The sequence below is a fragment of the Martes martes genome (genome assembly GCF_963455335.1).
Source record: "Martes martes genome assembly, chromosome: 4".
NCBI classification, from domain to species: Eukaryota; Metazoa; Chordata; class Mammalia; order Carnivora; family Mustelidae; genus Martes; species Martes martes.
Window position 1 is genome coordinate 99,206,934 of NC_137891.1, and position 24,342 is coordinate 99,231,275.

At 45.5% G+C, this 24,342-nt stretch overlaps 1 protein-coding gene across 1 annotated transcript; it reads right to left on the minus strand.

Moving 5' to 3' along the window:
• Positions 1-1,018: 1,018 nt before the first annotated feature.
• Positions 1,019-15,769, minus strand: SYPL2 (synaptophysin like 2). Its single transcript, XM_080802555.1, has 6 exons — positions 15,392-15,769; positions 15,155-15,229; positions 8,223-8,347; positions 6,926-7,127; positions 5,331-5,522; positions 1,019-3,785 (listed from the first exon to the last, which is right to left on the minus strand). The coding sequence occupies exons 1-6, from the start codon at positions 15,443-15,445 to the stop codon at positions 3,639-3,641; spliced, it is 795 nt and encodes a 264-aa protein (XP_080658681.1). The 5' UTR covers positions 15,446-15,769; the 3' UTR covers positions 1,019-3,638.
• Between the last annotated feature and the right edge of the window lie 8,573 nt (positions 15,770-24,342).

A 24,342-nucleotide genomic window follows, 5' to 3' on the forward strand; every position in this document is an offset into this window, starting at 1 on the left:
GATGACAGAAGGCTATCTCCGAGCCAGAGCCAGCCCCGGAACTGGGGTGGCCCCGAGGCTGCTGGTGTTTGCAGCATCTCTGCTGATCCTTCTCTCCTCGTGAGAACTGCGATCAATACCTTGTACCGCCTCTTCCCAAACCCTGGCTGGACCCTGACTCCATCCATCACTTTGGCTTCTTTTTCTAATGAATATTTTCTCTGCTGGAAGGGCTGCTACCAGAGGCTCAGCATAGGGAGATTTCTCATCAGATCTGTCATTTTCTTTGCTAAGGCCTGGAAAATACCTTAATCATCCTCTTTCTTCTTCTCAGCTGATAACATTTCTTCCCACCTTCCCACAATCAAAAGACAAAAGCCTCCCCCACCCTTCATATCAGAAAAGAGAGACTAGTTCTCTTTTCCCTCTTCAAACCTCACAGCTCAGCCCATATTTATTCCTTCAGCTAGAGGAAACCAAATTGGAGGGTGTGACTTCAAGACCTCAGACTTTCTTCTCATTTTCACTCAGGGAAGGTTTAAGCACTGCAAAAATAATCTCTGAGGGCAGTGATTCTTAAGCTGAGAACTACAGATGATCCCTGGGCAGGGGTGGGGGGCGGTGACCAGGAACTTGTTGAAATTGTGACATCGTGTCCAAGTGTGTTTTTCTGGAGAATGTAAGAGTCACTTGTCCGAAGGGGGATAGAGGTGCAAGTTTGTTCAGGAAGAACCTTTATAGTTAAAAGGGCAAGACATATGGCCCTCACCTCCTGACAGGAAGCTTAGGAGAGCAGATGAAAACAGCATAGTGGAAGCTACTATCTCTTGCCTTTTGAGTTTGCTCAAATTTGGTAAAGAGTCTCAGTTACTTTGGACTAATTGGTGCTACCAAAAGAGAAAACGCAGACTCTATTGCTTGGGATGCAGAGTGGAGAGAAGTGGAATGATGTTTTGGCAGAAATGCTGATATTTGTCCAAGAATGTAAAGCAATGGGAGGAAGAGAATAAAAATCCCTGGAAGGGCTCTAGTCTTAGCTCTGTCATAGCAAATGTTTTGAAGCACTGTTTATTTAAATGTGTAATAACAAGCACCAGAAAACAACATGCAACATTCTCCCCCCACCCAGCCCCGATCTTCAATCCCAGAAGTAGGAGACCTATGATCAGGATAGTGGAGGGAACTCAAAATTCTGAAAATGTCCTTCATGTGCACCCTGGCAGTGTCAGAGTTTAGTGGGGCGGAGGGTGAGTGCCCTGCCTGTTGGCCTCCTACAATCTGGAGAAACCAGACACAGTCTCCTACCCCAGGCCCCACTAGGCAAAGCAGTGGTGCCACCCCTGGTTGGAGGGGCATGAATCCTATGAGGACAGATCTGCCTTCAGCTCTTTGCCGAGCCCAGCGCTCTGGAGGTAATGAGGTGAAGTAGGCTTTCCTCTTAGGTCATGGAAAGCAAGGCCATAGCCAAAATCAAGGCCCTTCTGGAAGAGAACAAGGCAGCTCTTGAGAAGGAGAAAGAGCTTCCTGAGAGTTCTGGGCTATGAGTCCTTGGCAGAAGTTCATACCTACCCCAGCCCCCTTCCCCTAGCTCGAGGGCCAGTTGCTAACTTCAGCCCCCAAATGAGAACATTTTATTCATCACATTTCAAATAAATTATAAATATATACACAGAATCCAAACAAAGTTCCAGTAGAAGCTGCTCACAGACCCTCACAGGGGCCAGCTTAAAGAAAAATTGTCACCTCTTTGTTCTCTGTGTCTCTGGAGCTGCAGGCAAAACTGTTCCCCCTCTTCCTTGAGTAACCATGGGGACAGCTCAGGACAGAGAGAGGTTCAGACTTAGAAACACTCATCCCCAACTCCTCTCTTCTCTCCTCAAATCCCTTCCCCAAAATCTAAAAACAAAACAAAACAGAAAACCCAATTCTTTCACTGAAAGGTTCTGGAGCATTTGAGGATATAAATTTCACACCCCCCTGTCAAGTGGGGAAACTCTGACCCAAAGAAGAAGTGATAGTCCAAAGTCAAAGATCCTGTCTTCTGGGTACCCCAGTCATGTGCACATTACTATGGATGGCGTTTAGGGAGGTGAGAAGGTTGGAGGGGTTGTCTCAGTCCTGAGGAGAAATTGGCACAGGGCACATTCACCTTTGGGATGATAAGTGGGCTAACTGGCACCGGATTGGAAAATGGCTGGATTCTTCTTTCTTCATCCTTCTCTGAGGAGCTGTATGGCCAAGGCTGACTGAAATGCTTCGAGTTGCATAGGAAATGGATGTCCCTTTCCCAGTCAGCATTGGCTCTTAGGCCCTGGGGTTCAGAGAGGGACTGAAGGAGGTGTCAGAAAGAGGAGACATATCAAAGACAAATATGGAACTGGGTCCCGAAGTGAAGAAGCACCAATAGCATTGGCCTGCCCTGGACAGGGTTCAGGTGGGAAGGGATAGAGCCTGGGTGAAATGAGGAAGCAGAGGAGGAAATGAGGGCAAACCAAGAGGGCATGTCCTTTTGTAAAGGTGAGACAGGGAAGTATGAAAAAGAGGCCAGAGAAGGAATTGTGGGTTGGGGGGAAATGAGGAAGAAATGGGCCCATCCATCCATGTCCTGGGGCTCTGGGCAACTTAGCCTCATGATGGTCCTTTGGACCCTTCCAAAGTCCCTATCTGGACCCACAGGAATGAAAGGAAGGCCTGGACAGACATGGAAAAGGATCTTGAATGCCTCAGACCCCAGAGGCTGGGGAAGGGAGATGGACAGAGAGGTTGGAGGCAGGGAGGACTGAAATGGAGATGTTCCTAGACCCCTCATCTTGTGTCCCATATGTGGAACTAAGCCCAAGAAGGAGGACAGGAAGGAAGGTCAGATTTCTAGGGCAAGTACAAGTGTAGTATTGGTAGAAAGTGCCCCAGCCTGGAGGGTTGGGAGGACAAAGGGAACAGAAGAAATGCTTCCCCAGCAAGTGTCCTGGCTTCAGTGTCTTAAAGTTGCAACCCAGTTGCAATATTTCTGCTCCCCACTAAGTCCAGACCTCATCAGGACCTTCTACAGAGCTTTTTTCTAGGCTAGTTGGCCTCCTGGCTTCCCACCCGGTAGGCTGTGTGGGTGAGCAGAGGCCAGAGGGAAAAGTGGGAGAGCTGGGGCTGACTGGTGATTAGGGAGACACAAGGCTTAGATGACAGCCACTGAGGGGGGTGGTTCCTGAACCACTGGTGGGCCCTTCATGCAAGGGACCAGGAAAAAGGTTGCCAGCCAATTTCCCCTCCCCCCCACTTTTATTGAAGCCAACAGGTTGATAGAAGTGGCTGCTAGGAACCAGTCTCAGGACTCTGCTCTCCAGCCCCCTGCAGTAGATGCTCATTCTCAGATGCTGCAAGGGTACGAGTAAGACCCCAAGTAAGATGCTGGGTTTCAGGCAGTAGACAAGAAGCACTGAGCTCCTGCCATCCGAGGCTCCAGCCAGAGGCAGGATAGGAAGCCACTGGGAGGGCTGCCCAGGTTTCTGACAGCTGATGCCTGCCCATCCATCAGCAACGTCTCAAAGCTCAGAGCCCAGAATGATGGGGGAGGGGAGTTGGAGAAGGATGAAGAGGGAGGTCCTGGAAGCCGGAGGTGGTTGAAGAGGTGCTGTCCTGTTCGGGAGTAGCCAGGTAGGGGCTGTTTATTGCTTCTCCACTGCTCCCTGCTCCGCTGCGCTCTCCTGGCTAGGGCCCTGGCCCTGGTCCTGGCCCTGCCCGTGCCATGGGGTCTCCTTGAACACAAACCAACAGTTCCCAGCCCACAGGAAAAAGTTGATGAAGCCGAAGAGCTGCAAAAACATCAGGGGAGTTTGTGAGAGTGGTAAGGAGGGCATTGTGGGAACAGGGAAGGGGAGTCCCTGGGGTGGATGGGGGAGAAGGCAGAGGGTTGGGAAGACTAAAATACAGAGAACTGGACATAGAGGCAGGTTCAGTGCTGATTCCCACTAGCGGTTCTCGGGCCAAAGTCTCTCACTGTCCACAGCATGCACCTGAGTTGTAGCTTGATCGCTGGGAGACTCTGGCCCCTGGAGCGAAGCATCACGCAAAGCAGAGCAAGGCGCTTTCCACAGCAGGGTCCTGAGTGCCTTTTCCGAGGGTGGGTGTGACCAGAGCTGTCCAAGGTGCTCCTTTCCTGGGGCCAGGGACCCAGCCAGGGCTGTATTCAAACATTTATTCAAAAATACTTAAAAACCTGTCAGCAGGAAGTACTGGGGGAGGGGAGCATACTGATGTCCACAATTAACTTTGAAATGCATTAAAAATATGGTGGTTTGGGGCACCTGAGTGGCTCAGTGGGTTAATCCTCTGCCTTCAGCTCAGGTCCTGGGATGGAGCCCCGCATTGGGCTCTCTGCTCAGCAGGGAGCCTGCTTCCCCCTCTCTCTCTGCCTGCCTCTCTGCCTACTTGTGATCTCCCTCTCTCTGTCAAATAAATTAAAAAATAAAATCTAAAAAACAAAAGAATACAGCGGTTTGATGGATAAAGAGGAGCAGATAGATATGTGATAAAGCATGTCTAGGAAAAAGTTAATGGTACAGTTTAGGTGACGAGTGTGTGGGTGTTCATTGTAAAAGTCTTTCAAGTTTACTGTATGTGTGAAATTTTTTACAATAAAATGTTGGGGGCTAAAACCTATCAGCAGGGTTCCAGCAAGGTCTGGAAGGCTCCCTGGTATGCCAGCAATGAAACCCCTTCAGTGTCTGGGCCTTGGGGAGTTCCAGGCCATTTTCAGAGCAGGGCTAAGGTAACAAGGGGCATCTGAAAAGGTCAAAGCCTCAGCTATGTGCCAACTGATATGGAAAGATTTCCGCATTCTAACAACCAGGATGGCCAAACCAGTGTGTACCAGCTGGACCCACCCCTGCCCAAAGCCCCTTTCCTGCCTGGAGACCTGAGTGACAGTGAACCCCTTTCTCTCACTCTGGGTGTGCTCCCAGTCTTGAGCCCCACCACAGCCTGTGCGCCCCTTCACATGCTCGCATGCACATGCGCACACGTGCACACACACACACACATTGTCAAGAGGCAGGAGGGGTGGGAGCATGCCTGGATGTGGGGAGAAGGGAGATAGGAGGGCAGAGTACAGAAGGAGGAAAGAACAGGAGGCTAAGTGGCTCTTGGGTTCCCCCCCCCAAAAAACAAAATGGCCTCTCAGGGTCATCCAGGGACCAGCAGCCATCCTTAGGTGCCGGGGTCACCCTCTCCAGTTGCAGGGGATACCAGCTGGAGAGACACCCCTCTGCTCCTCTCAGAACCTGCTAGCTGGGACAACCCTGGGTATCTGGGATAACACTGCCTCCCCCAGACCCCGCTGAAGCGGCTGCAGGTCTCACCACAGAGATGTTGGCCAGTCCCATCGAGGGCGTGGCCCCAGCACTGCACACTGCTTCCTCTCCGTGGCACACAGACATGGCTGCGGTAAGGCTGGATGGCCGCGTGGCCCCCTTGATGTCCGTCAAGCCCTTGCCCCAGGCGGCCGCAGCTACCAGCCAGAAGAAGGTGAAGGAGACAGTCACACAGAAGTCCTGGGAGGAGTAGAGGGACAGGAAATGTACTCAGAAAGGCCTCCCTGATTGTCTACTTCTCTTCCTCTGGCTATACGGCACTGGGATCCTGCGGTGCTAGGACAGCTACCTCTTGCCGTCCTACCCAACATCTGGAGCCTCAGGGAGCCCAAGTCATCTTAAGGAATCTGTTCACTGCCACCCAAGGAACGCTGCCACCCAGGGCTACCCCCGCCCAGTCCCTCAGAACTGAATTCAGGCAACAATGTATCAAGGCACCTGCTGGTCACTGCCACCCCCAAACCCAGGTGGCCTAAACCCCCACTCTCGACTTCAAGCCTTTTCTTTGATCACCATTGCTCAGCTACAGCTGGTGGTAGAGTGAGAGCAGACTGCAGGAGACAAATGGGGTCCTCTAAGTTACCCCTTCACCTTGCATGCCTGGGATAGGGAAACGGTAGAGGCGGAAGAATGTTAATGATGGCTAACACTCACTGAAGCTAACTAGGTACCAGATATTTACACGCATTTTCTTTTTTTTTTTAATTTTTTGAGTTTTTTAAATTAATATATAATGTACTACTTGCTTCGGGGGTACAGGTCTGTGAATCATCAGTCTTACACAATTCACAGCACTCACCATAGCACATACCCTTCCCAATCTCCAAAACCCAGCCACCCTATCCCTCCCCTCTCACACCCTAGCAACCCTCAGTTTGTTTCCTGGGATTAAAAGTCTCTTATGGTTTCCCTCCCTCCCCCGTCCCATCTTGTTTCATTTTTTCCCTCCCTACCCCCCATGACCTCTCACCCTGCCTCTTAAATTCCTCATATCAGAGAAAGCATATGATAATTGTCTTTCTCTGATTGACTTATTTCGCTTAGCATAATCCGTTCTAGTTCCATCCATGTCATTGCAAATGGCAGGATTTCAGGGTTTGATGGCTGCATAGTATTCCATTGTGTATATATACCACATCTTCTTTATCCATTCATCTGTTGATGGACATCTAGGCTCTTTCCATAGTACATGCAGTTTCACTTAACCCCCTCACATGCTATGAGATAGGTATTCTTTTATCCTTATTTTATATTGAGAAAACTCAGTAGAAGTGACTTGTCCAAGAACACACATCTAGTAAAGGACTGTCCTGGAATCTGAACCCAGGTAGTCTGGCTCCAGGGCCTACTTCTTGATGCTATTATGCCATCTGTGAGCACAGCAAGTGATGGGGGCTTGGTAGAAGCAGAGTCCTCAGAGCTGTGGGAGCCACAGAACCTGAAGGGGATGAACAGCGAAGAGCTGGCAGGGAGACCCTCAGGTTAGACACAGGGGTGTCCTCCCTCCTCAATGGGACATCTGTCCCAGAAGGTGCATCTCCTCAGTTCCTCTACCACATCCCTTCTGGCCGATGTGCACTCACCACCAGTGGGAAGCGCTTGTTCTCTGTGTAGAGGTTGTGGAAGCGCAGGTAGAGGACTAGCGCAGCCATGGTGTAGAAGAAGGAGAAGATGCCCAGGGTCACAAAGAACTCGGCAGGAGCAGAGAAATCCCCCATCAGGTGCATGGTCTTGGAGGTGGAGTCGTCATCACAGAGGGGCATCTCATACTGGACCCGGTTCAACCTGCAGGGGGCAGGGGGTGCCATCCTAAGCTCAGGGCAATCCTCTCCCTGTGGAGGCAGGGGACCAGCCCGAGCTGGGAGTCATCATGGGCTGCTTCTCGCCCTGGGACTCTTACAGAGCCAAGGAAGGGGGCCTGGGGGGAGGAATGTTTCTAGAGGCAACCTATCAGTCAAGACAGGAACATCCCCAGAAATCTGGTCCAACTCTACCTCCCATTCGGCTGCTACCCACCCCTCATCTACCTTGCCCAGATACAGAGACCGTGTATTTACAAGTGTCTCCAGGGCCCTTTAGGTCACAACCACAATATATATACAGTGCCATCTATTTCTGGTAGCCAAACCACCAGGGAGATCAGCTTCATTTTGCCCCTGGGAGAGTACAGGTCCACAGTGGCCAGGTTAGGGTTGGACTTGCTCATTTTCAGGCCTTATTTAGCACCCCTCCCCCATGAGACTATATGGGACCAAAAAGGACAGGGGAAAAAACAAACAAACAAACACCCTTTTATATATGAGAGACAGTTAACCTAACTTGACTATTGGTACTAAAAATTTCTGAGAAGGCAAGCCCTGTCCCCAGTTCTCTTCTGAGCAGTTGGGACTCCACTCCATAGGCTCTTAAATAGCCAGAAAAGAATCTTCTTTTCTACCTCCTGGTCAAGGTGTATCTCCTTGGATTCTAGGGTACTAGGTGAGCACCCCACATCAACTTTTTAGATCTAAATACTAACAAGCTCCCTAAACTTCAAGGCAAGGAGAAGGTTGCTGAAGGTCAGAGAGACCTACCCAATTAGCCTCCATCCCAAACTGCATGAGTTCTTTCTGTAGGAACACTTGTTCCCTGCTATTGGTTATCTATGGACTGGAACGTTATTATAACAATGACCCATCTGAGTTTCCCTGATATTTTTCTATGGTTAGTGCGTCTGAAATTCCTAAAGGGTGGGAAGGACCCAAGTCTTGTAGTTCTATTTGAACCTGGCATGGTTCAGTAGAATGTCGTTCCTTAGGCTTCTGGAGGAGGAAGAGACCAAGCAGGTCCTGTTAAACCAGCGAGGGAGGCTGTGTGGGGTCAGAATCAATTCCTGCTCACCTGAAGGGATAGCCGAACAAAACAATGATGGAGCTCACATCCTTGGCTTCGTTGTTGCAGCGAACTGTTGCTCCTGTCTCCCCGCTGTAGGAGCCGCAGGACCCGAAGGCGAAAATAGCAAAGAGCTGAGGGAGAGGGAAGGCCCTTTGAGAGTCGGAAGACCTCAGCTGGCCAAGGAATATCTCCTCAGAACCACCTTCTGACTCTCAGCAGGTGCGGTTACAGGGGTGGGAAGGATTTCCTTTAATCAAGTCCCTCCTAGGAAGGGACTCATGGCTTCCCTTGGCCTTCTGGCCTCAGGTTGCTGTGCTCACTGCACCTGAGTGCCAGACCAAATAGCCTAATGAATGAGGTTGATTTGGAGTGGTGTCCAGAAGGGAGACGTAGAGAGAACAAATGGATAGTTTCCACATCTCCTCACTGGAAGTGACAGGTAACCTCCTTAAGATGATGATGAACTCAAAGCTATTCAGGCTTTTCGAAACGTCTAGCATAAAGCAGGACCTGAATTTCCTCCCCAGGGGGAGAGACCCTAGAAATAGATTCCTCTGTGCCACCTGGGATCAGGCATGTGTTGGAATTCCTTCCATTTCTCCTCTGAAGCTGTCATTGAATCTTGTCACCATGTCACTACCTTCCAGTGGCTTCCTGCCTCACTGGAGGTATAGCTAGAAGGGACAACTTCTGCCAAGCCTTCAGAGGGGAACTAGGCAGGGAGCTGTCCCACGCTCTGCCAGCCTAACTCCTCCTCCCCCAAAGGTTCTTTCCCTCACAGCCAGAGTGCTGGCCACTTCTCTGCTGACCGTCCTGGCTCAAGCCCAGAGGAAAGTACCTTCCACTTGCCTTATCAGCCTCCACTCACTCCCCAGTGGTGTTTCCCTTTGTAATCTGTTGATGCTGCCATCACTCAGTGTTAAGAAATAGGGGCATTTCAGATCACTTGAATTGTTTTCCTCTCCACTTTTCATCACGTTTTACTAAACCTCCTGTCTTGAGTGAGATGAAATTTCCTTACCCTATGGTTTTCAAATTTCTTTCTGGGAAAAACACACTGGTTAGAAAAGGAGACGAGAAGCTGGACTCTCTAAATGTCCCACATCGTCGGTCCAGGCCCCATCTCCTGTGCACTTACCTCGTACAGGCTTGTACATGATGGAATCATTCTGAGTAAGCACAGAGCTTATTCTGCTAATGATCGTGTTCTGTGTGTTTCTCCATGTCTTGGTGTCTTGGACATTAAGCACCTAGAAGACAGCTCATCTACGTCCCAGGCTTGCACCCAGCGTTTAGAATAGAGCTGTGTGCACGTGATTTTCCTAATGTTTCCGAGTGTTGTGGAGTGAGAAGAGACCTGGGTTAGAAGTTAGGAAATCTGGGTTCTAGCCTGGGTCCGGTCACTCAGTAGCCAGGCGAACTCTAATAAAGCGCTCCGCTCTCTGAGTCTCCGTTTTCTCATCTGTACAAGGAGGGGTTTGGAGCGGGCAGTCGAGAGGCCCTGCTCTCACAGGATGAGGGTAATGCTGTCAATGTGCTCTTGGCTGCGCTGGCCAGCAGCTGTGCTCTGCCCCTGGGTAGTGCCCGGCGCCACTGCCCCACCTCGCATTGCCCGGCCTGGCAGAGCTTCTCCGTGCTGGAGCCATTGACCCCTCTCTAAAGGTCACAGTGAACACCTCTGTTTCCAGGAGGTTTAGTTCAGACAAATGAGAATTGTCTCCATTGTTAAAAAAAAATCAGGAAAGGAGAGAGCATCACTCTCTCCAGGACCTGAATAACCTCCTCATCTGGCTTAATTTACAGAGGCTGAAGTGGAGCCCTGTTGGCTCCTGTTGACAGAGCTGAAGAGAATTTGCCCAAAGCCTCAGCCTCATTACCCCATATAGACCCCAGCCTCCTCACTGACATAACAATGGCGCCTCTCTAGCTCTCCCTCATAGGAATTCCAGAATATTTGTCAGCTCTGTGAGCCTCTTATGGGTTTCTTTATTCCTCTTAGCTTCTGGCCCTCAGAAGTGGACATACAATTAGGGTGTCCCATTCTAGGAAGGGGAGCACAGTTGGATATATTTTTACCCATCAGCAGTTAGCTCTATCTAGGTCCCCTAAGAAAATAGATATTCCTAACTTTGGGCAATGAATGGTCAGTTGCGGAGCCTTCTCTTCACCAGCACTTCTTTGACAGGCACATCTACAAAAAGACGATACTTATTGAGCACCTACTGTGTACCAGGCACCGTTCTAGGCACTATCATTTAGTAGTAGTGAACAGAAGAGAAGAATCTCTGTCTTTGTGGAACTCGTGCTCTAGGGCTGCTTTATCCACCACAGTAGCCAGTAGTAGCTGAGTGTGGCTATTTACATTCAAACTCATTAAAATTACATAAAGTTAAAAATTCAGACGCTCCATCACACTAGCCACATTCCAAGGGCAACATTTTAATAGCCACATGGGGCTAGCAGGTACCATACTGGACAACAAAGACCACAGAACTTCACCATCATTGTCCAAAGTTCTGCTATAGCTAGATGACAACCTTGAAGTTCTGAAAATCCTGACCCTGTTCTGTGATTCCTCCAAGAGTGAAATATACCACAAGAGCTTTAGTACTAGCTGTATCCTCTTCTCTTCTGATTCTCTGAAAGTCAGGAATCCCTAGCCACCTTACACAGCTCTTTATCAATCAGAATATATAATTAAATCTGAACATCATACAGCCATATGACGCCAGAAAATGTAAAGTTTGCTAGGTAAGTGGACAAAGGGAAAAATCTGAGGGGAACCTCACAGGTTCACAGGACAGCAGAGCAAAAAAGATCTCAGATGGGGGCACCTGGGTGGCTCAGTTGGTTAAGCAGCTGCCTTCAGCTCAGGTCATGATCCCAGGGTCCTGGGATTGAGCCCCATGTCAGGATCCTTGCCCAGTAGGGAGCCTGCTTTTCCCTCTACTCCTTTTTCCCCTGCTTGTGCTCTCTCGCACATGCTTGCTCTCTCTCTGACCAATAAATAAATAAAATCTTTATTAAAAAAAAAAGATCTCAGAGATTATTAAGCCCAATGGTCTCATTTCACAGAGGTGGAAATTAAAGTCCTAGAAGATCAAGTGACTCTCCCAAGGTCCCATTTAGCCATTGTGAGAGCCTACCTTGGAATTCAAATCTCCTGATTCCCTGTCCAGTGCTCTTTCTACTTCATTCATTCATTAATGAACAGTTACTGACCATCCCCTACGTGCCAAGTGCTAGTGACACAAAGATGAATAAGACGTGGTACCTTCTCTTTCAAGTTTATGACAAGGAAAAAAGTGTCATGCTCAAACAAAATAAAATTCTGCATCACAAAGTTATTAAGGCTAAAAAGAGAGAGAGAGAGAGAGAGAGAGACATCTCTTATGTTCAGCAAAGATTATAAGGAGGCAGGGAGTGGCTCTGTACTTGGGATGCAGGAGCAGACAAAGACACCATGACCTGGCCCCCTCGACCTTTTGGCACCAGATTTGCCTTCTTCCCTAAATGTGCCAGGAGACTGAGGCACAGGGAAGAGCAGGAAAGAACTGAAACCATCCATGTCACCAAACACGAGGATCTGAGTTGAGCAAACTGCTCAAAAAGAACAGGAACCAAGGAGAAATGGAGTCCCTGAGCTGGGGATAGGTTGGGGGCGGGGGAGGGAGGAATCTCTTAAGTTCTGATGCCAACCAGCCTTCCTCCTCCTGGTCCTGTATTGCTGGGGACACGATGGTCATACGCTGCTCTCCACACCCTCCTCCTCCTGTCTCTGCTTCTCTTTGGGAAAGGTGTGAGAATAACCTCACCAGTTTGGTGCCAACTTGCTTGATGGTGATGATCCTTTGAGAACACTCCCATCCCCAGTTAGTGCAGGGCACAAGGAAGACAAGTTCTTCCCCTACTCCCACCCCTACAGTCATCTCATTGGTTTTATGGACTCTGATGGGATTCTTTCGCATTCCCCACACCAACTGAAACAGGTTTACTTTCATTACAGAGTCCCCCAGAGCCAAGCAAGTGGTTTTGGTACCTCAAAGGTGAATTACTGATCAGGAGTACACCCAGTTGATGATAATATGACTTACTATGGGAACAGTGACTGAGTAATTCAGGAAATTCTTTTGTGCCTTACCCTCAAAGTGAGGATTTGGCAGTGACATTTGAGTAATCTAACCAAAGGACAAGTCTAGCTGACAGACTGCATAAAGAAGAAATTTAGGGGAGAGGGGAGGTTTAGGAGCGGGAGGAAGGGGAACCAACACTCACTGAATAACTCCTGGGCTGCTTGGACTGAATGCTTGGATGCTTTACAGAAATTAAGATAATAATTAAGATAATAAGATAGATCGTACCCTCACTTACATATAAGAAACCAAGGCCCACTAAGATTTTGTTACTTACCCTAGGTACCCTAGATTCTATGGCTAGAAAGCAGAGGAGACTCAATTTAAACCAAAGCCCATCAACCTCAAAATCTGCCCTTTTTTTTAGGAAACCAGTTCTTTAATAATTGGTCTAGACCCATGTTATTTTGCTAGCTTTGTGAAGACTTAGTGAGACTCTAGAATTGGAATTGAGATGAGAGGAATTTCTGTATTTAAAAAAAAAGACACTCTAAGCCAAGCTCCTGACTAATAAAAGTCTAACATTGCTTTCTTCTTACCAGGATTCCAGCAAAATTACTTTTGGATAACAATGACAATAAAAGTTTTCAAGCACCATTAGGATAAATGCAAGACCTGTGTGTTCTTTTTTTCCTTTTCCAGCCCAGGAGCATTTGAGTCCCCCAAGCAGGAAATGAGTGAGAATCCCAAAGGACATCTTCACTGTCATTTCTGGTGCTGGTTCCTGTGCTCGTTTATAGGAGCTCATCCTGCAGGATTCAGGAATAGTGAAACTCACGCTCTGAATTCAGGCTGCCAGGATGGAAGTAAAAGCAAATCATGTCTCCCTTTGATGCTGCCCTTCCCACGAAGGCTGAGTTCAGAGTCTAGCCCTGGGCCCCCGGATTTAGCACTATGAGAGAAAGGCATCACCCTCTCTAAGAAGTTGAAGATCATAAAAGTCAAATGGGTCTTAACTCTTAGGGATCAGTGCTGACCCTGGGAGGAAACCGGGTATTTTCCTAGGCATTGCTTTGTGCAGCCTTTATAGAAATGTGGTATTGGTGGGTTGGGAGGGGGGTGGCACTGAGAAAATGACAGAAGGATTGAAGACGGAAGGATTTCAGAATCCGCCCCCCCCCAACAAAGGATGATTCCATGGTCTAATAACCTCATTGTTTCCCTTATCCCTTGACAGTCTTTCTCAAATTTCCCCTAGATTATTTGTCTAGTTTAATGATAAAATTGTACTCTTACATTTCAGGTTCTGCTCCTTATAATGGCTCCCTAGTTCTGGATGGCAGTCACAAGGAGCCTTAATAACATTCTTATATGGCCACCACTGGTATTCAAGTGGTGGATCAGAACAGGGAAGTGTTGGGGGGGGGTGAAATTGCTCAGTCAGCAGCCCATCCAACTGCTCTTGAGGCAGTAGGGAAGGTGGAAAGTCCCTACCAAGTCTCACAGTTTGCACTCGGGAGCTCCTTGCTTGGCCTATAGCCCCAGTCAAGGTCTCAGATATCTGGAGATAACCCCAAATGCACTATTGCCCCTGAATTCCAGGTCTGATGATTCCCATCCAAACGATGATTCAGGAGTCGGTGACACGGTGCTCACTCTTGTCTCCCATGAGTTAAAAGCCCTCTAGAACTCAATCCTCCTCAGTCTTAATGGTAACTTATTCGTTAGCTGAATTCTGTGCTGGAAGCACATTAATTAAGTTATTCACACACCACTTGGTGTGTAGATTGTCTAACTTAAATCTCCTCTGTTATAGTGCACTAAATGCTCCCAACAAGTTTTCATGATTTGAAAGAGTGACTACACCTGCCCCCATTCCTAACTTACACTCAGGAAGCCTTGGGCACTGGTAAGGACAGAGAATATACTAATATCTCAAAGTACCAGTGAGGTAAGGAGATATATTTCCCGTCGACCATTACAGAGGAAACTGAGGCTATGGGCAAGAGATTTCTTCAAGGTCACGGGGTGAGCCTAATGAAGGGCAATATTCTGGCATACCAACCCATTTAGAACAGAAGAGGATCCTGGGGATGGTGTGATCAACAGTTAACTAATGTTGGAAACTGAGGTCCAAAGAAGTGACTTGCCCAAGGTCACAAAGCTGGAAAAGGCAGGTCCACGTCTGAAACCCAGAGCCCCAGCTTCCCTACTCAATGTTTTCTCTTATTCTACAAGCCACATTTTGGCCACAGTGTGATTTTTATTGTCTTAATATTTTTTCTTTTATTTAATCTTAGAACCCTAGTCTTCATTCATTCATTCATTCACACTTTCACACAGTCACAAGAACCCAGATCACTCTAGTGACCTCAAGAGGACAACTGCCAGCCAGGACCCTGTCCCTGGAGCCCACCTTCAAGATCAGCCAGGTCCCGGTGGGTTTGGGGGCAGGATGGTTTCCATCGCACTCCTCCTCTCCTCTGCCCTCCGTAGCTTTCCTCGTCCTGCTTGTCCTCCTCCCCCCTCCCTCCACGGAGGAGTGGTATGTGCAGGATCAGAGTTCTGGAAAGGTTACACCCGGGTTCTCTCGCCCGGGTGAAATGTGAGCGCCCTGGGCAAGGGCTCCTTGCACATAGAAGGACCGAATCCCGGACTCCGCATGCCTTGCTCCTCGCTCTCCAGCCACCAAGTGCTGGAGAAGCAGCCCCAGCCCGCCCCTCCCCCGCCCACCTGTCGCCGCCCCCCACCCTTCCGTCATGGCGGGCCGCAGCACCTCCCCGCCCCCCACTCCGGCCACATTGCTTCGGGTCAGCGTCACAGCCCAGGTTCCCGAAATAGCCCGCAGCTAGAGCGTCGACTCACCCACTGGAGAACTTTGATGAAGCCCAGCGGCTCCTCCAGCCGCCGCCAGCGCAACCCCACCAGGAGGCGGTCCACCTGCGGAGACAGGGCCGGCGGAGGGTCAGGGCCGTGGGGGACCCAGGAAAGCGCTGGTCCTCCTCCCACTCACATTCGGGGAAGGGGGCGGAATAAAGGTCCGGCCTGACCCCCAGGTGGAGATGGCGTGGTAAGACAGCCCCAGGAGCGCGCGGGTAGTACCTGCTGGCGCGGCGACTTGTCCGCAGCGCGACTGGAGCCCTCCGTCGAAGACATGCTGGCAGAACGGGGCTGGGGCGAAGTGCCGGGGTTCGGCTCCCTGGCCGGGAGGCTGCGGGTACCGCGGTGGGACGAGGGGCTGCTGACCGGCCGCGGGGGCAGCGAGCTGTGCGGGAGCGCGGGCGGCCGTCGGCGGCCGGGGCTCCAGACTGGCGGGGCGGATGGCGGGGGCACTGCAGCTGGCGCTCGCCGAGGCCGGGACCGCGGCTCTGCCCCTCCGGCTGCAGAAAGCCCCCGAGTCCGATTCAAACTTCTGTCAAACTCGCGAGCGCACTTGGCAGCGGAGTCACGTGGCGTGCGCTCGCGAACCCTCCTCCCGCCCCCTCTGCCCCGGGTCGGCCCGCAGGGCGCCTTAAAGGGACCTGTGGCCTCCGCGGACAGTTCGGCCGCGAGGGGGCTCAAGTTCCTGGCCAGGGGCCAGCCTCAGGCCCTACACCGCAGCCGCTCCAAGTCGCGGCAGAAGTAGGAACCAGCCTGGACGCACCGCGGTTCCTAGTTCATCTTTCCCCTTTGGCCTGGATTTGGGGCCGCTCTGCGCCGTTTTTCTCTTCTTCCGCACCACAGTACCCAGAACTTACACCATTTTCATAAAGCATAATCAGCGTTGATACAAGGTTCTGAACCTTACGGTTAACAAACTGCTTGCTTTCAAAAAGCTCTGAGAGCCCCTGCAGAGGGGAAGGGCAATAGAACAGAAATTGATTGCTCACTTTTTATTCCGTCTAGTTAGGTGTCGGTTTAATTTCTTTTTAACAAAAGATATTCATAAGTTGGTGACAAAAATTATTAATCTTTAGAAAGTATAAATCCATTCTCCTTTATAATAGACATCACCATTTAAATGAGAGTGAAAACAGTCTTTGAGGAATAGGGGGCTTGGAGAATATTTGCACTGAAAAGTTGACATTGTTGTATTATGATTGACCTTAAATCGTTCCCTAATTTTCGAAAAAGTGTTTGGCAGGAGCCCTGAGTGGCCAGTCATGAATATTACACGTTCGGTTTACTTTATTGTAAATAGTGAAATGTTAAGTGATTTGTCCAAGGTCACTGAGTGAGCCAGGGGGCAGCGGCCAGGACAAAACCTGCCTGTACCCCCGAAGAATTTACTTCTAAGTATGTATCCTTCCCTCACAAATAATTATTGGAGGTCCCTTCTGATACTTTAGAATGACTACTTTTGGAACAAACATTTAGCTATTATTAAGACAATTCAATCCCCCATTGAGTAAGTGCCTTACCAAGGTTTGGGTAGGAGGGCGTGGCTGGACTTGAAGGAAACTTCTCCAGCATATTTCCTTGCAAATATGGACGAAATAAGAAACAACAGAGTTCCCGATCCAATTTTTAACAAATCGTTCTGCATGGGGCGCCTGGGTGGCTCAGTGGGTTAAAGCCTCTGCCTTCAGCTCAGGTCAGGATCCCAGGGTGCTGGGATCGAGCCCCACATCGGGCTCTCTGCTCAGCGGGGAGCCTGCTTCCTCCGCTCTCTCTGCCTGCCTCTCTGCTTTCTTGTGATCTCTATCAAATAAAATCTTAAAAAAAAAAAAAATCGTTCTCCAGTTTTAGTTCCTTAACTGTAGAATTGGAATAATAATAATATTAACTACCCTACTTACTGCATAAGGATTAAGTGGTGTGATGTGTAAATGCCCACACTATACAAATATGAACTATTAGTAATGTTTACAACAATATGCATACAGAATATAACACCATCAGAAAATTCAGAATAAGGGCGCCTGGGTGGCTCAGTGGGTTAAGCCTCTGCCTTTGGCTCAGGTCATGATCCCAGGGTCCTGGGATCGAGCTGCATCCGGCTCTCTGCTCAGCAGGGAGCCTGCTTCCTCCTCTCTCTTTGCCTGCCTCTCTGCCTACTTGTGATCTCTGTCTGTCAAATAAATCAAAAAAAAATCTTTAAAAAAAAAAGAAAGAAAATTCAGAATAATACAACAAAAATCCCACACATCTACCAAGTAGCCTTACTAAATTTTAACACTTTTCCTTCTTTGCCTCAAACCCATTCTTTAACAACAACAACAACAAAAGGCATATAAAAACAAAGCTCAGCGTGTTCTGATATCATTCCCTCCCTCTCTCCTTCCTCCCCAGAAGTAACCACTATCTTATCCTCTATTTTTTTATCAGCTTCATACATATTTTAATACTTGTACTGTAGAATGACCATATCTGCAAACAATAAATTAAAATTCACCAGACTTACTATTGTTTTTCACATGATTTTAAATTTTATCTAAATATTGGGCTTTAGGTAAACTTCTTTAACTTGTGGGTTTGTTTGTTGTTTTTTTTATTTTTTTTTTATACTCAGTGGTGGATTTACAAGAGTCATCTGGCCAGGTGTATGTACCTTTAGTTCCTTCATTTTAACTATAGAGAATTCCATAACATACATATACCACTATATTATTCTCATATTGATGGGCATTAAGGTGATTTCCAAATATATGCTTTTACAAGCAGTGTTGCATTGAATGTATACATATGTCCATAGTTGCCACACAGTCCTGAATTTCCAACTTTCTTTCTTTTTTTCCTCCTTAAACACAAACCCTGGTAAAAAACAAATTTTTAAGTCATGACCCATTGTATAAAATGAAACAAATGTTTCATAAACCATTCTCATTATTTTCTATTACATTTCATTAAAAAAAAATCTGGCCATCTGGAGGCCAATCTAGGTTTTGTCTAAATTTGCCTAAAATTTATATAATTTGGGGGCCCCCTGTAGAAAAAGAATATACAATTATGAATACAAAATTAGAAACCAGGCCTTAAAAGAAGACTTTGCAAGTGAGGGAGCCTGAAGCTTAACCACCATTAGTTTCAGAGTAAACACGCCTCTAAGAGTCACACTAGATTGCTTTAATGGTTCACTAACAATGGGTCTTTACCAGCAGTTTGATGAACATTGCTCTATACCTAAAAGCGAGCGGGCTAGGACAGAAGACTCGAATATTTCACCTTTGAATTTTGATAAATGTCTGTACCCAAGTAACCACCGCCACGAGCCGGATATCGAATATTTCTATCATTTCAAATAACTCCCTCTTGCCCTTTTGTAATCAATCCCCCAACAATTACTGATCTGCTCTCTGTCATTATAATTTAATTTTGCTTTTTTCCTAGAATTGCAAATGAGTGGAAGTATGCACTATGTACTCTTTTGTGTCTGGTTTTTTCACCCAGCCTAGTTTTTGAGATTCATCTATATTGTTGTACTTATCAGTGGTTTGCTCCGTTTTATTGCTGAGTAGTAGTCCATCATATTATGAAATATGATCCATAACCGTGTATCTATTCAACTGCCGAAGTACATTTAGGTAGTTCCTTTTCTTTTTCTTTTTTTTGCTATTATGACTAGACCTGACACAAACATTCATGTACAGATTTTTGAGTGAATTTAAGTATTTATCTCTAGGGTAAATACCCAGAAGTGAGATTTCTGGGTTATATGTAAATACATGTGTTTAACTTTATACAAAAGTACCAAACTATTTTCAAGAGTGGCTGTTTCTTTTATTTATTTATTTATTTATTTATTTTATTTGACAGACAGCAATCTCAAGTAGGCAGAGAGCAGGAGGAAGCAGGCTCCCCGCCAAGCAGAAAGCCCCATGCAGGGCTCAATCCCAGGATGCTGGGATCATGACCGGAGCTGAAGGCAGAGGCTTTAACCCACTGAGCCATCCAGGTGCCCCAAGAGTGGCTGTTTCATTTTGCTTTCCCATCAACAATGTATTCCAGTTGCTTTACATCTTCTCCAGCACTTGGTATTATTATTAGTTGTTTCGGGTTTTTGTTTTGTTTGGTTTGGTTTGGGTTGGGTTGGGTTGAGGTTTTTTGGTGGGGGGGGTGTTCGCTTGTTTGTTTTTTTAACCATTCTGAAAGGTATGTAGTGGTATCTCTTTGTGGTTTTAATTTAACCCTGATGGCTAATGATGTAGAGCATCTTTTAATGTGCTTATTTGCCATCTGTGTATCTTCAGTGAAGTGTCTGTTCAAGTCTTTTCCCATTTTTAAATTGGGCTGAGTTTTGAGAATTCTTTATATACTCTGAATGTAAGTCCTTTGTTGAATATGTGATTTACAAATACTTTCTCCCAGTCTGTAGTTTGTCTTTTTCATTCTTTTAATTGTCTTTTGCTGAACAAAGTTTTACCTTTTGGTGAAGTCTATTTCACTATTTTTTTAAATGGCTCATGCTTTTGGCATCATGTTTAATCACTCTCTGCTTAACCTTAGATCACAAATATTTTCTCCTTCGTTTTATTCTAAATGTTTTATAATTTTATTTTTGAGTTATTTTTATTAATTTTATTTTTTGAGTGATTTTTTGAGTTATTTTATTTTTGAGTTATATTTTTTGACATGTAGATATCCGGGTGTTCTAACACCAGTTTTTGAACACACTATTCTTTCTCCCTTTAATTGCTTTTGCACTTTTGTTTAAAAAAAAAAATCAAGGAGCGCCTGGGTGGCTCAGTGGGTTAAGCCTCTGCAGTCAGCTTAGGTCATGATCTCAGGGTTCTGGGATTGAACCCCGCATCAGGATCTCTACTCAGCAGGGAGCCTGCTTCCCCCTCTCTCTGCCTGCCTCTCTGCCTACTTGTGATCTTTCTCTCTGTCAAATAGATAAATAAAAATCTTTTTAAAAAATCAATTGGCCATATTTGTGTGAGTCTATTTCTGGACTTTCTATTTAATCTATGTGTCTGTACCTTTGCCAGTACCACATTGGCTCAGATACTGTAGTTTTCTAGTAAATCTTAAAATAGGCTAAAATGATTCCTCCAACTTTGGTCTTCTTCAAAATTGTTTTAGTTATCTAGTTCCTTTGCCTTTCAAAATAAATTTTAGAATCAGTTTGTCTATATCTACAAAAAAATTCTGCTGGGATATTGATTAGAATTGCATTAAATCTATAGATCAATTTAGACAAAATTGACATCATTACTATGCTGCATTTTCTAGTCCATGAACACAGAATGCCTCTCCATTTATTTAGGTCTTATTTGATTTCTGTATCAGCATTGGCAGTTTTAAGCACACAGCATTCATGTACATGTTTTGGTAGATTTATACCTGAATATTTAATTTTTTGGAGCCACTATAAATGGTATTTTTTTTTTCAGATTTTATTTATTTATTTGACAGACAGAGATCACAAGTAGGCAGAGAGACAGGCATAGAGAGAGGGGGAAGCAGGCTCCCCGCTGAGCAGAGAGCCCAGATGCAGGGCTGGATTCCAGGACCCTGGGATCACGACCTGAGCCGAAGGCAGAGGCTTTAACCCATTGAGCCACCCAGGCGCCCCTAAATGGTATTATTTTAAATTCAAGTTTCCATTTGGCAATTTCTAGAAACTTGTATTTTTCTATTGACCTAGCATCCTGTGAAATTTCTAAACTCGTGTTTTAGTTCTATGAGTTTTTGTAGATTGCTTTGGGTTTGCTATATAGACAATTATGTTGTCTGCAAATTGGGGCAGTTTTCTTTCTCACTTTACAACATGAATGCCTTTACTTATTTTCCTTGCCTTAGTGCACTGGCTAAGACTTCTAGTACTGTTGAACATGTGTGGTAAGAGTGCCTCATTCCTCTTAGGAGAAACTGTTCAGTCTTTCACCATTTAGTATGTTACCTCTAGGTAATATATAGATCCTTCTTATCAAGTTAAAGATGTTCCTCTCTATTCCTGGTTTGCTGAAAGTTTTTATCATGAATGGATGTTGAATTTTGTCAAATATTTTTTCTGTATCAATTAATAATAATCCTGAACTTTTTCTTCTTTGGATTATTAGTATGGCAGATCAAATTGATGTATTTTTTAAGAATATTTAAAGATCTATAATTAAATAATATACTATAATTATAATGTAAAGTACATAATTTTTATTTATTTTTATTATTTTTTAAAGATTTTATTTTTTATTTGACAGAGATAGACACAGCGAGAGAGGCAACAAAAGCAGGGGGAGTGGGAGAGGGAGAAGCAGGCTTCCCGCTGAGCAGGGAGCCCAATATCTGGCTCTATCCCAGCACCCTGGGATCATGACCTGAGCTGAAGGCAGATGCTTAATGACTGAGCCACCCAGGCACCACAAGAACATAATTTTTAAAGATACATATATCTCCCAGTCCTTGGCTTGTCTCTCTCTATATATAACTACACTGTACTTTTAGGACAGTTTTAGGTTCAGAGCAAAACTGGACAGAAAGTGCAGAAAGTTCCCATCTCCCTTTCCCTTCTCCACATATAACCTCTCCCACCATCAACATCCTGAATCAGTACAGTAACTTTATTTTTCACAATCAATGTGTTAACATTGACACATCATTATCAACCAAAGACCATAGTTTACATTGGAGTTTACTCTGTGTGTCATATATTCTGTGGGTTTTGACAAATGTATAATGACATATATCCACCCATATAGTATCATACAGAATAATTTCACTGCCCTAAAAATCGCTTATGTTCCATCTATTCATCTCTCACTCCCCCAACCCTCTGATAACCATTAATCTTATTGCCTGTATAGTCTTGCCTTATCCAGAACACCATATGGTTGGAATCACTCATATGTAACCTCTTCAGTAATAGACCTTAGTAATATACTTCTAAGTTTCCTGTCTTTTCATGGCTTAATAGCTCATTTCTTTTTAGTAACAAATGATATCCCATTGTATGGATGTACCACAGTTTATGTATCCATTAACCTATGGAAGGACATTTTGGTTGCGTCCAAGTTTTAGTGATTATGAATAAAGCTACTATAAATGTCCATGTGATAAGATCCCCAATTACCAATTTTGTCAAATAGATCAGTGGATATTTTGATCTTATTTAATTGATTATAAATGTCTCTTATTAATTGAGACAACTTGCAGGAGTTAACTGTAATGTTAAAGCAACACATGTGAGGAAACTTTTCACACCCCAAATGGTGTAGCAACAGTAGACAGTCAGCCATGGCGTGGTTCTCGAGAAGTCCTTCTCTGACTTCATTTGGTTCTTGGATGAGTGCATCCAGTGCCTGGGAAGTATCATTTAGAGTCCTGATGAGCAAGCATACTGTTTGGCTTATTCTATATTGCAGTCCTGGAAGTCCCATAGTGAGCTTTGAGGCTCTTTTTACCAGGAGGGCTGTTAATATGCTTGGTTAGTATGTCAGTAGAGGTGGCTTCCAGGATAAATGACTCTGAGGGATGAAATCATCAAGAAGTGCTTTTTGTTTTAAGTCTAGCCTTAACACGAGCCTAATTATGAGGAATCACTGGCAAATGGGAAAAGACTTGTCTCAGGAGATAAGGGCAACTCCAAGTGCATCACCCAATCTAATCATAAAGAAAGTGGGGCCATCTATTATCTCTATGGGTATACTCAGGCTTTTAAAGAGTAATTTTGTCATCCCAGCCACATAGAATTGGTCAAGGTGATACCTGAGTTATACAATTGTTGGGTGTCTATTCCATTTCCCAGTTGTTCGAGTAATCATATGCCCATGGGGTCCTGTTATCCCCACAGAATAACAAGCAAGGAGATTGTCTATACATGAGCTAGTGTGGCAATTTCTCTGAGGTTTACCTCAAGTTGTCTAGCTTAGGCAAACACCATTCAAAGACAATCAGAACTAAAATATCACATCCACAAAGGTGTGTCATTAAAACATAATTAAACATAATTTTTCTCTCAATAATAACCCATATTTTCAGAAATAGCCAAGTAAGACTAATTTGTTTGAAAAACAAGTCTAGTTTTAACAAATGGCATAATTATTTACATAAGTTCAGCAAGAATGATTTATCATATAGATCTTTTAGAATCTGCTTTGCTGGAACTTTCATAAGGAATCTCTAGGTTAACTTTTAGTAGCTTCTTCAGTCCAGAAGCCCAGACAACACTTGCCATCAGACATGCCTGCAATGCCTGTAGATTTGGGCGGATCCCTCTTCACGAGGTCCCCAGTATATCCTGAGGTTCCTGCTCCTGCCAGGAGGTGACATTCTTTACTCACCTGGTGAGGCTGCTGGGAATTCTGTAAGCAAGGTACCAGGCCAACAGTTCCAAGGGGCTTTAAGAGTCCAGGTTTCATAAAGTCAACCTCAATTCCTCAAAGCTGTGTGGTCATATCCGAGTCTATGCATTTCTGTCAAACATGACATTCCAGTCAAAGCCTTGAGAAAATAACCAATATTTCCAACTGTGTCCTGTCGCAAGGAGAACAGATTCTTAATGAACTTATGCAAATGACCATGATTGCCAGGGAAGAAAGCTTACTGAGACCTTTTGAATTTCAAAGGGTTCAGGCAGAAAGAAAAGCTAAATGCTTCAATATGTTTACAAGTGAATACTTTATCACGTTTCTGTAAGTCATATCTTAAGAGAAGTTTCCTCAGTCTGGAAATAAACATTAAAGAACATTAAAGCAAACATTAAAGAAGCAGCAGTGTTTCAAACAAAAGTCACAAAATGATCATCATCTTTTCAGTTCATGTAGTTCCACGTTACCAATTCTTGTTTAGTTTGAATGCAGTTTTAGTTTCAGAAATGTTTACCTATTTCAGTTTTAATCTTTAAAGATATTGAATACCTGTATTTGCCCTAAAGTCCTTTTAACGAATCTCCTTGAAGATGAAACTCACTTTGCAAGAGAATAAGAACAATTATAAAGACAAAAACTCAGAAATGGGCATTGTTAATGATCTGAGAGTTCATTATGATGCAATTGACAAAGATACTCAGTTATTTTTGTGTTGCATAACACTTTCAATAATCAAAATATTAAGTGATGAGTTTATCTTAAAATATTAAAGCTTTATAAATTGTAGATCATCTCTAGAATAGTTAGAACATTTACCCAAATGTA